Source organism: Palaemon carinicauda, chromosome 3 (assembly GCF_036898095.1).
Source record: "Palaemon carinicauda isolate YSFRI2023 chromosome 3, ASM3689809v2, whole genome shotgun sequence".
Taxonomy (NCBI): domain Eukaryota; kingdom Metazoa; phylum Arthropoda; class Malacostraca; order Decapoda; family Palaemonidae; genus Palaemon; species Palaemon carinicauda.
The window spans coordinates 148,890,357-148,905,766 of NC_090727.1; the positions used below are offsets into that span (position 1 = coordinate 148,890,357).

The 15,410-nt window shown below is 41.7% G+C and overlaps 1 protein-coding gene across 1 annotated transcript in view; it reads right to left on the reverse strand.

Annotated features, from left to right (window-relative positions):
* Nucleotides 1-373: 373 nt before the first annotated feature.
* The window catches only part of LOC137638623 (DNA-dependent metalloprotease dvc-1-like), a 47,987-nt gene continuing 32,950 nt past the window's right edge, over nt 374-15,410 (reverse strand). The window contains exons 5-7 of the mRNA XM_068370876.1: nt 8,350-8,469; nt 7,894-8,131; nt 374-1,767 (exon numbers count right to left, since the gene is read on the reverse strand). Of these exons, the coding sequence (XP_068226977.1) occupies nt 641-1,767; nt 7,894-8,131; nt 8,350-8,469 (1,485 nt within the window). The 3' untranslated portion in view covers nt 374-640. The remainder of the gene's footprint in view (nt 1,768-7,893; nt 8,132-8,349; nt 8,470-15,410) is intronic.

The window sequence follows — 15,410 nt, forward strand, 5'->3', positions numbered from 1 at the left end:
ATAAAATTTAATTAGGAAAAGATAGTGGTAGGCAACCTGCAGAGTGACACAACCAGTTGTAATAACCTGAAAACCTGTAACTGGGGCGTTTCCTCCAGTGCAACCGCCTACTCATGGAATAGTACTAAGCTACAAGGAGGTTTAAATGTGGTACTTGCGGTGAGTAAAAGGTGATCGTAGCTCTGTACCTAGCATCAAAGCTCCTTCCATTACTCATGTAGCACACAATGAGGGTATGATCTAAAAGGGAAGAACACAGAAAAATATTTTAGAAAAATACTATGTATAATGTGTCAATGACATCAAAAGACACTAGCTAAAAATATTGAATGAGTTCCCTACAGTATGTATATACATATATACAATAGTCAAATAATGGCAAATTCTTACTTGGTTGTTCATTTGTATGAAAGAGATTGATTCAGCTAATGATGTGGGTTTTACTTCATATGAATGAAGTTCAAATTGGAGGTTTGTATATCTTTATTTGATAAAACCTTTATAAAGATGATACACCCACAGCCATTTTGTATTTTCATCACACTATGGCAGAAAATTTTAGAATCAAGCACATATCTTCACTCTTAATACTATATATTTTTTTTTAATTTGGTCAATTATAAAAGATATTACTACAATGTTAAAAATGTGTATCTAAATGCTCATTCATTAGCGCCTGTGTAAAATGATCACCACACACTGGGCATGGGAAAGTTTCATCACTCCCAGAACTTTCAGTTGGCAAACGCTTAGACGAGGTTGCTGGACCCTTCTCACAGCTAGTAAAAATATCATCACTGTCATCACTAGAAACTGATATCTGATCCATTTCCTTTATGTTCTTAGATGAGGTTGTTTGGGTATTCCTTATTCCAGTAAAAAGATCATCACTGTCATCACTTGAAATTGATATTCGATCCATTTTCTTCATGCTTCCGCCAACAGCACCATTTACATTAGGAGTACTTGTATCCCATTCATCCATATCATCATCATCATCAAACTCTCCAATACAATCATTTATGTGTTTATTAAGTACAGTTTCTGGAATATCTTTATTACAAACTGGGCACTTTCCCATTATATTTTGAGCTTGTGATCTAAATGACTTTTCACTTGATTTTTTGTTAACTTGCTCATCATCTTTTTGACTGGTATTAGAAGGATGTGCTTTGCTACCACCAGAAGGAGAGGATGAACTGTAAAGAGAGAGCAAGCGAGACACTCCACTACCTCCTCCTAATGCATGGCCTTGACCTTGAAAAGTTGTCTGTGAAGGAGGTTTTGCACTTTCTGCCTCACTCTGGGCTTTGCTCACTGTTTTCCCTTTCACTGTAATAGTTTTAGAGCTGCTGCCACTCTTTACAGCCAAACCCATACCTGGCCGAGGCGGCCCAGTACTTACATTACTACCACTACCAGCACTAACACGTGGTTTTTTCTTGACTGGAGAATTACCACTAAATCCATGAACCTGGGAACGGCTGGCATTATTCACATTTACATGTTTTACTGTTCCAGTACCAGTACTTCCGAAGCCATGGATATTGTTCATTTTACTAGAACTAGCATTCCCTCTGTTATTTTCAATATCCAAATTACCTACATTCAATGGCTTTCCACCATAACTTGGTTTATTTTCCTTCATGTGAGGATTGCTCTCATCTTTTGACCTTTTCTTTCCTGTAGAAACCGAGCCATTTGTCAAAGATTTTCCTTTTCCTCCAAAGAACTTGCGGATGTCATTATTTTTTGCTGTTTCCTTACCTGTAAGAAATAGAAAAACAAAATTTACAAGGTGTACAAGAAACCTGTTCATTATTAAATGTTTAATACCACACAGTCTTTGTTTGTTAAATAAATGCTGTATGAGGCAATGAAGGAAAAATAGTAAATATACTGTACTATACATTCAAAGCTCAACAATGACATGAAAGAGAATAAAAGAAAAACAATATGGAAGGGTATAGATAAAATTGTGCACTACTTACAATTTATTAGCAAAGAGAAAATTACCTTCACTTTTAATCTTGTCGACAGATTTTTGGAGAAACTGTGATTGAACCCCATTACGGTCTTTAAAAAGTAAATTATCAGTTAACAAAATTCAAATTTTTTAATGGAATTATTTTACAAATGGATGATGAGTAATGTTTACGTTTATGAATGTATGAAAGCGAAAATGTTAAAATTCTTAAATGCCTTAATGCGAGTTAATGATCAGTAGGTTTTATATCTTCTGGGGGTTAGACTGATGTATGCTCCCCCAGAACTTTCCTGTTAACGGTAGAACAGGGAATTCAATACAACATAATATACAAAAGAAATATCCTGTACTAGGGCCAGTGTTGCTTCAAACTCAGAATGCCCTGACCTAGAGGTGGCAGAACTAATTTGGGATCCAAGTTTGTGTCTAAAAATTATGCCAAGAAAATTCTTTTTCCACCTTGGGAAAAGAATCAATTTCTCTAACAAGGCCATAATCCTAATGAGGCTTATCCATTAGGGAACAGAAAGACACAGGACTTCAAAAATTTCCTTGAGAGAAAGAAACTTGTTTGTTCCTTCACTAACAAACCTTACATTATTTATTGGGATTATCTTTTGACAAAGCTGGAAGGTTAGCCATTAGATTTTTAATGCTAGTTGGCAACCAACCTAATCACTATAGTGGGTAGGGTACGGGGTAGCTGGGGGTACCCGGCCACCTATATCTACTCACTCATTGGTGATCAACATCACTATTTTCTTTAGCCTTGTAGAGACTGGACATGTCCGCTCTCTCCTCCTCAAGGCTTGGCCATTCCGACTACTGCTTTACGAAAATTCCCTTTTCTTTTTCAGGTCCGACTGTTCTCTTTAATGCCTCCATGTGTACCAGCCCTGGTCGCGAAGGGAGCTCATGCGGCACCTTCATGTTGCCGACTTAGACCAACCCTGATTTGCTGCGCCCGACCTGCAGGGGGCGTCACTGCAAGCAGGGTTCACCCTGTGAATTTTAGGGAGTGGCCTGCCTCCCAGTGGAAGAAATTTGGGCGTCGCAGGAGAAAAAAGTCGAAGAGAGATCTCTCTCCCCCAGGGTCCTCCTGAAGGCAAAAAGACCTCAGAATTGCTCCCATCCAGAGGATTCCTTCACCGCCTCCAGCAAGCAATTGTAGCCCTGTAGTGATACAGAGGCCCCCAAGGCTTCCTCCTCCTCACTCGCCGACAATCACTTGTGAAACAGATACATCTGCCTGTGTATTGCGCCCTTTGACGAGTTAATTGGCTGATTTCATGCGTGAATCGGCCAATTTTACGAGCATTTCATGTGCTGCAGCCCTGATTTCAAGAGTGATCGCGAGCCCAACGCCTCTGGCAACAGCCTCCGTAACTGTTACATCTAGCAGTAAGCAGATCCCCTTCCCAGAAGGGTTTAAGGAACCCTCAAACAGTCCACGGCCGTTCCAATATCTCCCGATCCTCCGCTACGGACAACCAAGGAGGACCTTCTCATGCCCAAGAGATTGTCCCCTAAAGCTTGCCACGCTCCAAAACGCCATTCCACCAAGAGGCGTTCTCCTCTTCCAGGCCTCCCGAAGGATACCCCAGACCTGACGTCAGTTGGTGAACAAGTTTGTTCTGCAAACTCTGTTCAGGATGGAGACGGCAGACACAGACATCTAGGTAGTAAGGCCAAGGGACTTCATGTGCACACTGGATCTCCAGGACTCATAATTCCTGATCCCAATCCATACGTCTTCAAGGGAGTATCTCAGACTCATACACCAGAACAAACATCACCAATTCAAAGTTCTCTGCTTCAGTCTTGCAACAGCACCTCAGGTCTTCACGAGGGAGTCCACCCTAGTGTCATCCTGGGCTCACAAGAACAGCATTCGCCTTTTAAGGGGATTGTCCACTATGGTGTATTGACATAACTCAGAAATTGAAAATAGTTTTATTGTTTCTATATATACAGAAACATATCGTACATGCTCTCCAGAAGTTTCAGCCAATTATTTTTATAAAAAATGAAGATAAAGCGGTCTTTATATGATCACGTCATCATTACTGTGTCGTCTGCACGACTGAGTTTGACAGAATTGTCTTTCGTGTTTACTTTTACATATATATAGCGATCTTTTCACTTAAATTTTGAAATCTCGTACGTCTGTCAGAGATGGAATGCATTGGTAGAGGATAAGCGAATGTAAACTACGATCTACGTGAAGAAAAGCCAGAGCTTCCAAAGACGTATAGAAGTTACGTTGCATGTGTGTTTGTTTACTGGCATTGCGTATGTACCTTGTGTTTTCACAAGGTCCTCGTGAACTTTATAGCAAGGCCAATGTTACCTAAGGTCAAAGAAAGAACAAAAAGTAAGCAGAGAGCAACAAAAAGGAACCAAAGAGAGAGGAAAACATGAAATATATAGAGTACACAGCTGGAACATTCTAACTAAAACTCTGGCAATAATGAGAGGCCGCTGGCAACTCATGACATCCTTACACCAAGTGTATTAGTAAACTTAGGGTTTAAATGCATCGTTTAGGGAGCCTTCATGTATGAATAAATAACATAAGTACAAAGTAGGGTTAGTATGATAGTTATCTTGAATTTTTTAAGAAAAAAGGCAAAAATTTAGAGCAAATCTTTGGGAGCTCATAATTCAAAAACATATTCATACTTAGGAACATTTTTCTCATTTATTGTTCGATTTTAGAGAAAGATATGGAAAAGAGGATTAAAAATCCCACATTTTGTGTAACAGAATTTTGATTTTCCTTTTTCTCTTTTTTTTCATGATTATTTTACGTCTAGATGAAGAAAATTAAGCAAAATTCATTAAAAGAAAAAAAGGAAAATAAAATATGTCACACAGAATTATTCGATTTATAGAGAAGTTTTGATGGTATGATTTTCAATACAACTGGTGTCATATTAGTGGAGAAAAATGTACCCCAATATTTTTAAAATCCTGATTTTTGCTAATAAATCGAAAAAAATTTTATCAAATGATTTGAATTTTTTATATGATGAAGGTATTATATATGTCTAAAACATATATAGAAATGGAGTATTTTTGAATAATTAGGAAAAAAAAAAAATGGAGGACATAGCGGACAGTCCCCTAAAGACACCTCGACGATACCCTGACTCTAGCAGACGCGGCGATGACCCTTCTTCATCACCGAGACATGCTTCTTGAGTTTTGTCAGGATCTGGGGACGTTAATGAATCTCAAGAAGTCGTCACTGCTCCCCTATCACAGACTGGTCTATCTCGGTATGATTATAGATACCAACCTCCAGAAAGTCTTTCCATCAGACGACAGAGTACACAGGCTGAGAGGTGGGAAGACACTTCCTCAGCCGGGAAGATCTTCCAGCCCTGCAGTAGATGTGCCTCCTTGGCCACATAGCTTCCCTGATTCATCTTGTTCCCAAACGGCCACCTTTGGACAAGATCCCGGCAATGGCAGGTGAAGTCAGTATGGAACCAGCACTCCGGCTCCCGAGACATCTTAGTCCCTGTAGGACAGGACCAAGTAATGGATCTTCAGTGGTGGGTGGCAGAGGAGAACCTCCTCAAAGGACTAGATCTGCTCGTCCCTCCTTCGAACTTAATGCTCTACAGACACGCATCAACCGCCCGTTGAGATACTACCGCTAGAGAGTTAGGGGGTCCTTTGACTGGCCAGACAGTACCATATTGGATCCTTCTCTCTGGTTACGGTTCTTTCCCTTTGCCTACACAGACACCGAATAGTCTGGCCTATTCTTTACAGATTCTCCTCTGTCCTCATACACCTGACAACACTGAGATTACTAAACAATTCTTCTTCACCCAAGGGGTTAACTACGGCAATGTAATTGTTCAGTGGCTACTTTCCTCTTGGTAAGGGTAGAAGAGACTCTTTACCTATGGTAAGCAGCTCTTCTAGGAGAAGGACACTCCAAAATCAAACCATTGTTCTCTAGTCTTGGGTAGTGCTATAGCCTCTGTACCATGGCCTTCCACTGTCTTGGGTTAGAGTTCTCTTGCTTGAGGGTACACTCAGGCACACTGTTCTATCTAGTTTCTCTTTCTCTTGTTTTGTTGAAGTTTTTATCGTTTATATAGGAAATATTTATTTTAATGTTGTTACTATTCTTAAAATATTTTACTTTTCCTTGTTTCCTTTCCTCACTGAGCTATTTTCCCTGTTGGGGCCCCTGGGCTTATAGCATCCTGCTTTTCCAACTAGGGTTGTAGCTTAGCATTTAATAATAATTTAATAATAATAATAATAATAATAACCTGTTGCATCACACAGTCTCAGTCCCTTGGTTCTAGTCTGAAAGATACCAGCGCATATATCTAGAGATGAGAGCAGCCTTTTTAGTTCGCCAGCATTTCCAACGGTAACTGGAGGTCACTCCGTAGTACTGATGAACCTCCCTCTGGGGGCCGGTGGATCAGCAAGCTGACCTTTATAAGCAGCAGTCCTGCGCAGAGGAGTCTCTATGAGTGAACTCCTCAAAGGAGGAGAAACACTTGCTGGAGACAGACGAAAGACTTTGCTTCCCCCTCAAAGGATGATCAGGAACGGGGGAAGCGCAATCGGCAGCAACAGCTGAAGAGTCTAAAGAGGCAGGGACGTCGGCAACAGCAGCAGCAGAAGCCTCAGACACCACTACGTTGATGTCTGACATAGGATCCACCTCCGAAGTCGACAAAGGCTGCACACTAGCACCATGGATGATGAGTTGCAGCAAGGAGTCCTTGGAGGGTGGACCTGGAAGCCCCAAGGATGACCACACCTTTACAAAAGGAGAAATACACAAGGGCTCATCCAGGGGGAGAGGTGGACCTGCTCCTCTAGGGGAAACAATACCATCTCTCGAGGACCGGGGTTGACCAACAATTCAAGGGCCTACGCTACTACTTGAAGGTCTCATGGAAGAGGCCAATCGAGTAGGAATTATCAGCTAGAGTGGATATGAATGTGTTGAGGTGGTTTGGCCATTTAGAGAGAAGAGAAAACAGTCTGCTGAAGAAAGTGATGAATGCAAGAGTTGATGGGAGAAATACAAAAGGAAGGCCAAGTTTTGGGTAGATGGATGAAGTAAAGAAAGCTCTGGGTGATAGGAGGATAGATGTGAGAGAGGCAAAAGAGTAGGCTACAAATGGGAATAAATAGAGAGCGATTGTGATGCAAGTCCTTTGATCGCATTGGTGACCGCCGAGGTAGCGGCAATAGGGGATTCAGCATATGAAGCTTCATTGTGTTGGATAACAGGAGAGGGTGGGTTGTTGCACCCTAGCAGTGCCAACCAAACTCAGCTGAATCCTTCGTCAAGCTGCTATCCCCTAAATTTGGGGGAAGTGCCCTGGTAGATAGATAGATGTATATAATATTGGATTCCTTGTTCTAGCCTTTTACAGGAAAGTCCACAGAGATCACACAGCACATAGACTTGTCAAGAAGCTGAGGCGGGACCAGTTGGATTCGTATCCTGATTCAGCAGCTGAACCCTTACCCTGAATTTCACTATCAATGGCCCGGTTACCAAGCTTTGTCAGGGAAATTTCTATTATAAAGGATAATTTTCTTATTTAATTAAGGTATAGCAACGAATGAAATAAACTATATAATATGTAGCAGAAATAGCAAAATACTTACTAGTTAAGGCTGTGCACAAAACTTTAAACTCCAGTGTAATTTAAGTACATAATACTGTTGTAACATGAGCTACTATAGATGTCATCACTATAGCTAAGTTTACTACCTTCTCACCCAAAAAGTCTAATAAAGACTATGATATAAAACTTGAAAATATAAAAGTTAATTTTTTCAGAAGCTAATCGGGGAACATTTGCTAACCTAAAAGTAAATTACAATATTTTACTATACATGAATATTCTTACCAGCAACCAAACCATTCTTTTTTTTCTTAATTCCATATCCATCAGGCTCTTGAATCTTAGTGTACGTTCCACCACATGACTGTTGATGCTGCTGCCACCATGGATCTCTAGGTCCTGGAGCTCTGTTCATGGCTCGTTTCACCAAGCCAAAGTATGGCCGCCTTTGTCGACATGGTCCATTGCATTGCCAAATATGCTGGCGATAGACATCAACTTCATCATGGAATGAATGATACACCTGAAATAATAATGCAGGGGGTTTAAAAAACTAAAATTCTTATAATAATTTTAAAAGATTCCATTATATAATCTACAGTTCTAGTATACTACACATTACTTTCCCTCTAAATAAAAAATAATAAAATTTTCCTTCTCTCTTTGTAAAGCACAATAAGTTCCATGAGCATATTACACATATAACATGACAGAAATAAGAAGAAATATTCTATGACTAACCGATATTTTAGTTCCTGCGACTCCATTGATTCTATACATATGCTTGTGGAACTCTGGACCATGACCATCACGATCCCTATTATTGGCAGTAACAAACAAATACGCATGGATCATTTCATGCTGAAACAGAAAATTTACAGATTAATAAAGGAGAATCTAATAGAGTTATGAGCAAATGCAACAACTATGTAAAATCCTTATCCACTACTTAATTCAAAGTACCATATCTTGTGACGGAACTGTTCATCGATATTTTCATGCGTAATTTACAAACATTGCATTTAAATATTTTGTATAGACATCAAGCAAAACATATAAGTAAATGGTGTAAATGGATAAAAGGAAATAAAATCAGAATTATACAGAAAATTTAAAAGCAAAAGAAAAGTGAAGTCATAAAAGTAAAGAAAGAAGATATTCAAATAAAAATGATACAAAACCAGAGGGTTATACAAACTACTGGTATAAAAGAAGGGAAAAGGACATCATAGCTGTGACTCAAGACCAGAGTTACAGGTGACCAGTTAACCCTTAAATGCAGCACTGCCATTGGCTCACATATACTGTAAGTAAACCAATCTACTGTATATGTATAGGAAACCTTTTCCATCATGTCAGTCTTCAGTACTTAACTTGTTTTAATGGCCATTAACTGAAGCATTAAAAAAAAAGAGCAACAATTCACTAACCTATCAAGAAGAGAATTGAATGTGACATTAAATGAAAGTGGTTTTCCACTCCTGTGTCAAGAACTTTACTGCAAGAAAAATAAAAATGTTACTCGTTTTGTGAATTTTTTTTTGGCACCCCAAATTGAGTGAGGCAAATTATGCTTTGTGTACTATTCAACAATAGTCTTTATTAAGCGTCTGAGGATCCGATGACTCAAATACATCATCCGTTCCTGTGGCTATATGAAAAACATTCAGCTTTTTAGTATAAGTTTTAGTTAAGTTCTATATTTATTCATTGTTAGCTACACTATGAAATGGTCAACTCGTTGCTCACCATAAAAAGTTTGCGAGTCATAAGTCTGAGTGATTTTGTCACAGTCGGGATGACTGGAGAACAAACCATGTTTGTTATAAGGTTAGAGAAGTCAGTGTATACTACGTCCAAACAGTTACCAGACCTATGAGTAGCTTCATTTATGATTTGCTCATAGCCTAATTAGGCAAAGTACAAAACTCTAAAAACATGGCAACCAGTAGGAGAAACCAAATTTAACTACTCCCTGTGGAGGGCACTGAAATCACCAACAAAAACAAGAGAGGCCTTTGTATCATCTTGTATCTTAGCCATAATGGTAAGTAGACAATCAAAGATAGAATCATACAAGTCAGGATTCCAGTAGATCGAACACAAATAGAAGTTGTTAGGCCTGTCACAAACTTTTATTACCTGAATCTCATGACATCCACATTCGTAGCAGGACTTATGAGAAGCAGGGTACTCACTCCTACTATATAATACCATTCCTCTTGCCCTAGGAATGGCATCCCATTTCGAAATTATTGGCCTTTTATAACCAGTAATAAGGGACTCAGATGGGTGCCCCATTTTAGGAACCAAAATTTCTGAGGTTGAAAGAATATCAAACTGTCTGGACGCAACTGAAAGGTCTTGAATACTGGCATGCTGACCATGAATACTGCAATACAGTAAAGGCTGCTCAAGAATAGTAAAGGCAAGGGATAGTGACAATGCCCTAGCTAGCAGGATAAACCCCTTAACTTTATATACATATGATCAGTGGCCAAGCACCCTTTCCGCCAAGGGAGAGCCAGGCAATAGCTGACGACTGAACAGGTAAACCTATAGGCTTCCCCATAAACCAACCCCCATACTTAGGTCACAAGTATGGTGAGGTTGGAAACACGACAAGAAACTATAGAGCTTGAGTGGCCGGTCCAGCGATCACAAGGCAGGGACATTTCCAATAGGCCACTGCAATATTGGAAAAGTCTAAGAAGCACTGTTCACAGATTTTGCTTGTTCTTTCAAAGCAAGTTCCGGATTTTTTCTTGTTCTTCCAAAGCAAGTCCCAGATTTTGCTTGTTTTTTCAAAGCAAGAAAAGTCACATGTAGTGATCACCAAAGATACTGAAAAGGCGAAATGTCAACTAGTAAGGAGCATCTCGAGAATTACATGAGATAGCAGCACAAGAAGCAGCTTCAGTTTTCTTGTTCATATAGTTCCTTTACTAGTATCAAGTAACCAAACGCCTTAAATGAAGGATGAGGAAGATCTAGGACTGAAGTGGAGTCCTAAGAGGAATCCAATTAAGACTTGATGTATCTTACACATGTGACGACCATTGGGCAATGAGGAAGGAACCACACTTATCCACAGACCAATTACAACCAGCTGAGGCAAAAAATGTTGCCCAGGCCAATATAAACATAAAAAACAGCAGTCTTTATCCAGTGAAGACATCAGCAAGTTGAACATAGCCCCAAGGCATGGCAGGAAGCAGCAGGATTGAGAAAAACACCAAGGTTTATAATTTTCTATAAGCACTAATTAAATTCTAAGTAATACAAGAAAAAAATATGTAATAAGACTGGCACACAATTACATCATGCGAAAAATGTCTAATGGGAATGAAAACCCATGAACTGGGAAAACTCTCAAGCCAAACAAAACAAAGAAAATTAACAATATAACAGAAGAAACTCAAATAAATATTCACAGTAACCCAATAGAGGCCAAACAAAGAGCTGGCACCAAATTAAGCACAGGAAAAAAAAAAAAAAAAATATATATTTCTGGGCTCGAACCTGTGCCGCCCAGTGAATAAGCTCCATTTAGCACTTATTCTTAGGTAATTTACTGCTAAATATACCAGAGAAAAAATGTAAAGGAGTGCTAGGTTAACTAGCTCGCTCACCTATTGGTGTCGGTATAAAATTGGGCGTATATTCCAGAGGTCCCGCACTATTTAGATTAATCCACGACAGAGAACCCCAATAGAGGAGAGCCGTTCAACCTCACTCGGTACTACTACAATGCATCCGCTCAGAACGCAACTCCTTTTAGCACAACGTGCAAAGTAACCCGCCTTTTTCTAGTGCTCTCGATTTTTGGATATTTTCTAGTGAATTATGGCTTCTTCGTCGGTTTCCCAGGAGACACCGTCTAAGTTAAGTACCAAGCTGGGTTTTACTGTGTTTTGAGCAACCTAGATCGTTTAATATTTATATTATAGGAGTTTATTCTCTTCGTTCATACCGATCTTGCTTGATTTCACTACAGTTGGTACTCCTGTTTTTGAGAGCTTTTAATTTTCACTTGCGGTGTTACTATGTGTATTATTTTTATTATCAAATATTATTTGTTATTGTGAATATTCATTATTTAGCGTTTAGAATCCTCGTGGTTCAATTTTTGGGCCGATATCATTTACGTATCGCTATGGCTGCCGACCGTGCTAAGGCGGCAATGTTATTTTAGCCATCAGGTGTGTCTTTTGTGATTTAATTATTTATGTTGCATGCCTTGCCCAAAAATTTTCTATGTGTTTATTCATATATTTAACGCTATTATTATTTTTATAAAGAATATTTGTGCCATTACTCCGTTTGATCTGTCTGGTTGGGGATCGTCAGTTGGTAGCCCTGCTGCCTTGTATCACGTGATCCTCCCCCACGCTCCCCCTCTAGCTAGGTGGGAGGCTAGGCTTCTCCCCCCTCCACTAAGGGACCGTTGCCTTCCCTCCTTTTAGAGGGGGTAGTTAAGTGTTTATGGACTTTGTCCTCCGGGTGGCCCGGCGGTTTAGTCTCTGTCTAGTCTGGTTGGCCACCGGTCAACAGAGTTGGATCCCGGTGCACCCTATTTTATATTCACTTTTCATTCTGGCTTATGTTATACGAAACCCTCCGGGTTCGATTGGCAGTTCTTAGTTACAGTTCCGCCCCCCTATTATTTTATAACATTTCCTATGATGATTATATATGACAGTTCACTACCCCGGAGTCTCTAAAGGAATTGGTATTGAATATACCTTTATTTCCCGGCCCGGGGTCTACCCCACCCCGGGAAATCAGACACTATGTGTCTTAATTCCTTGTTATTGCATCCTTTTTTATGCTCCCGGCTTGACCGGAATGGATGGCTATACTTTAGTTTCAAGTTAGACTTATGTTTAGGCCCGGGACCCCCGGTCCCGCCCCTATGTAAGAATATTACAGTTAAGCTCTAACCTTGCGTTAGACCTATGTTAGGCCCGGGTCCTCCGGACCCGCCCCTAATTAAAAAAAAAAAAAAAAAAAAAAAAAAAATTATTTTTATTTTTTACAGTTAAGCTCTAATCTTGTGTTAGACCTATGTTAGGCCCGGGTCCTCCGGACCCGCCCCTACTTAAAGAATAGTACAGTTAAGCTCTAATCTTGTGTTAGACCTATGTTAGGCCCGGGTCCTCCGGACCCGCCCCTACTTAAAAGAATAGTACAGTTAAGCTCTATTCTTGTGTTAGACCTATGTTAGGCCACTTAAAGAATAGTACAGTTAAGCTCTAATCTTGTGTTAGACCTATGTTAGGCCCGGGTCCTCCAGACCCACCCCTAATTAAGAGAATTACAGTTTCTCATATACTATTCTTTTTACAGATGGTGCATTGTCTGACGCCAGCCTGTGCAGCTGTTCTGCACCAGCCTTGTGGCCACTCCGTCTGCCGATCTCACGCCCCTTGTGGGGTTCAACTGGAAGACGTTGTGGTATGGCACCCGGATAACTGTGTGATTTGCTTCGACCTCATCACTACCCTTGGATCTGACTCGGTGAGTCCCGTTGGCTATATTGCCTTCTTATTTTATTTACTATTAGTAAGATATCTATGGTCTTGAAGGACCATTGGGAGTCTCCCTTTTATAATTCCCCCTATTATTTCAGGCATCCCCGGAGCAAAAGTCTGCGGCTCGGGCCACACTGAAGGTGTGGATTGGTGGGTTTGCCCGGAATGTAAAGTCTAAGCGGCCGTACGTCCTATCTGAGGACTACTGCACCATGGTTTACCCCAATGCCAAGTCTTCAGCTGCTGTGGCTAGGCATGTGGCAGCTCCCATCATTGCCCACATTGATGCCACTATAACGGGTCTCATCGACCCAGAGCAAGATCCATCGGACGCCCCCGGAGGTCTGGAGGACAATGTTGCCTCCATGAACCTGGACGTCGAACCAATGTTGCTAGACGAGCCGGATACAGGTAGGGTGGTAAGTGAGGCAGGTGTGTCCGGCGCTGAGATTCCTATCCTCAGCCCCGCTCTTTCTTCTTCTTCTGATCGCTCTTCCTTTCTTGGATTTTCTGGGGACCGTGATTCGTCTCAACGTTCATACCCGGTTCCCCCTAAGGATAAGTCTACTTCAAGGACCTTACCCAAAGCTCGCAAGCCTCACAAGACTTCTCATGGCTCTAAACATGGTACGAACCCGTCTTCTAAGACCTCTGGTTCCTCCTCTAAGTCTCACGACCCGGGAGTTCCTTCCGCCCCTCCTGCTGCTAGCCCGGGCCTTTCCGAATCAGCTATGCTTCGCATCGTGTCGGAGATGCAGGCAAAGTTGGTTTCGGAGATGCAGTCGAGGATGGACACGATGTTCTCTAACTTCGGTCAGAGAATTGGGGCTTTAGAGCAAGGAGCTCCGGAGAGAGTCCAAAGCTCTCTCATACCGGATGCCTCTAAGCTCCCGCCGTTTGCCAAGAACAACCCCTGGCGGATGGCTCTTCATTCCCCGTTCTCAGATGGAATGTTGACTCTGGAGGGCCTTGGCACTCGTCCTCTAGAGGACTTTGAATTCTTTCCTCCGGGTCTGGCATTTCCATTTCATGGTTATGCCAGACTTACCGAGGAAGCTTTAATCCGATTAGACAAGGTCCCCAAAGAGACGGTCATCTTCCCGAAGGAGCAAGCCCAATCTGTTTGGGCCAGATTTTTGAATGACATCGGCTGCACTAACACCATGCTGACGCCTCATAAAAGCTCCTTTACGATGTTCTTAATGGACAAGACCACCTTGACTCCATGCGTCAATAAGGTGGCAGAGCTTGCCTTTCAATATGCTCTGGAGGAGAAGCCCTTGCCTCCCATCCGAGAGGTGGATCCAATCTCCCTCCTTCTTCCCTCAGGTATTGAGTGTTGGGACAACGTCCATACCACCTTTACCTCCGGCAAGCTTGCAGCAGACTGTGCCTCAGTCTTGTTTAGTGAGAAGCTTCCCCGTCTCTCGGAATCTCTCATTAAACAGGAATATGATTCCCGCCTACGTGTGGGCCGTACTCTAAACCTGGCCACATCCACGGAGTCGATAGCCTTGACTTACGATACGGAGAGTATTTTTAAGTCTCTCAACAAGGCTACGTTACAGTCGTTATATTATGACTTGTATGACTTCGCTACTGCTAAACGCAGATGTCGCAAGCATGTTCTAGCTGAGGCGACGATTAGGCATGAACCTAATAAACTCATCCGGTCCTCCTGTTGGGGTTCAAATCTCTTCCCCGAGGATCTCGTAGAGGAAGTCTTGGCGGAGGCCACTAGGGTTAATCAGAGCCTTAAAGCCCGTTGGGGTTTGACCCCTAAACGCAAGTATGACCCCGCAAATTATCAAGCCCGGGGTAGGAAGAAGCTTAGACCATATACCTCCACCCAGTTCAGGCAACAACAGTGTGCTTCATCCAACTTCCTGCTGCCTCTTCCTCCATCTTCTGTTGCCCCTGCACAGCCTTCCACCTCTCGGGCTCCTTCGGATGACTATGTCACCGTTCTGCTACCTAAGAGCCAGCTTTCTGGTGCCTCCGCCACTTCCCCTGCCTTTAACCAGTCCTTCGAGGCTCATAGCTCTTCCCAGAGTTATGGTAGAGGTAGAGGCTACCACCGTGGCTCTAACCAGAACAAAGGCAGGGGAAGAGCCTTTCGCAGAGGAAAGAACTTCCGAGGCGGACGTGGAGGCAACTCCTCAAATCAATACTGAGGTGCAGCAGGTAGGGGGGAGGCTCTATGCCTTCCGCAACAAATGGAGGTTCAGTCCCTGGGCGTTCAGTATCATCTCCAAGGGACTAGGGTGG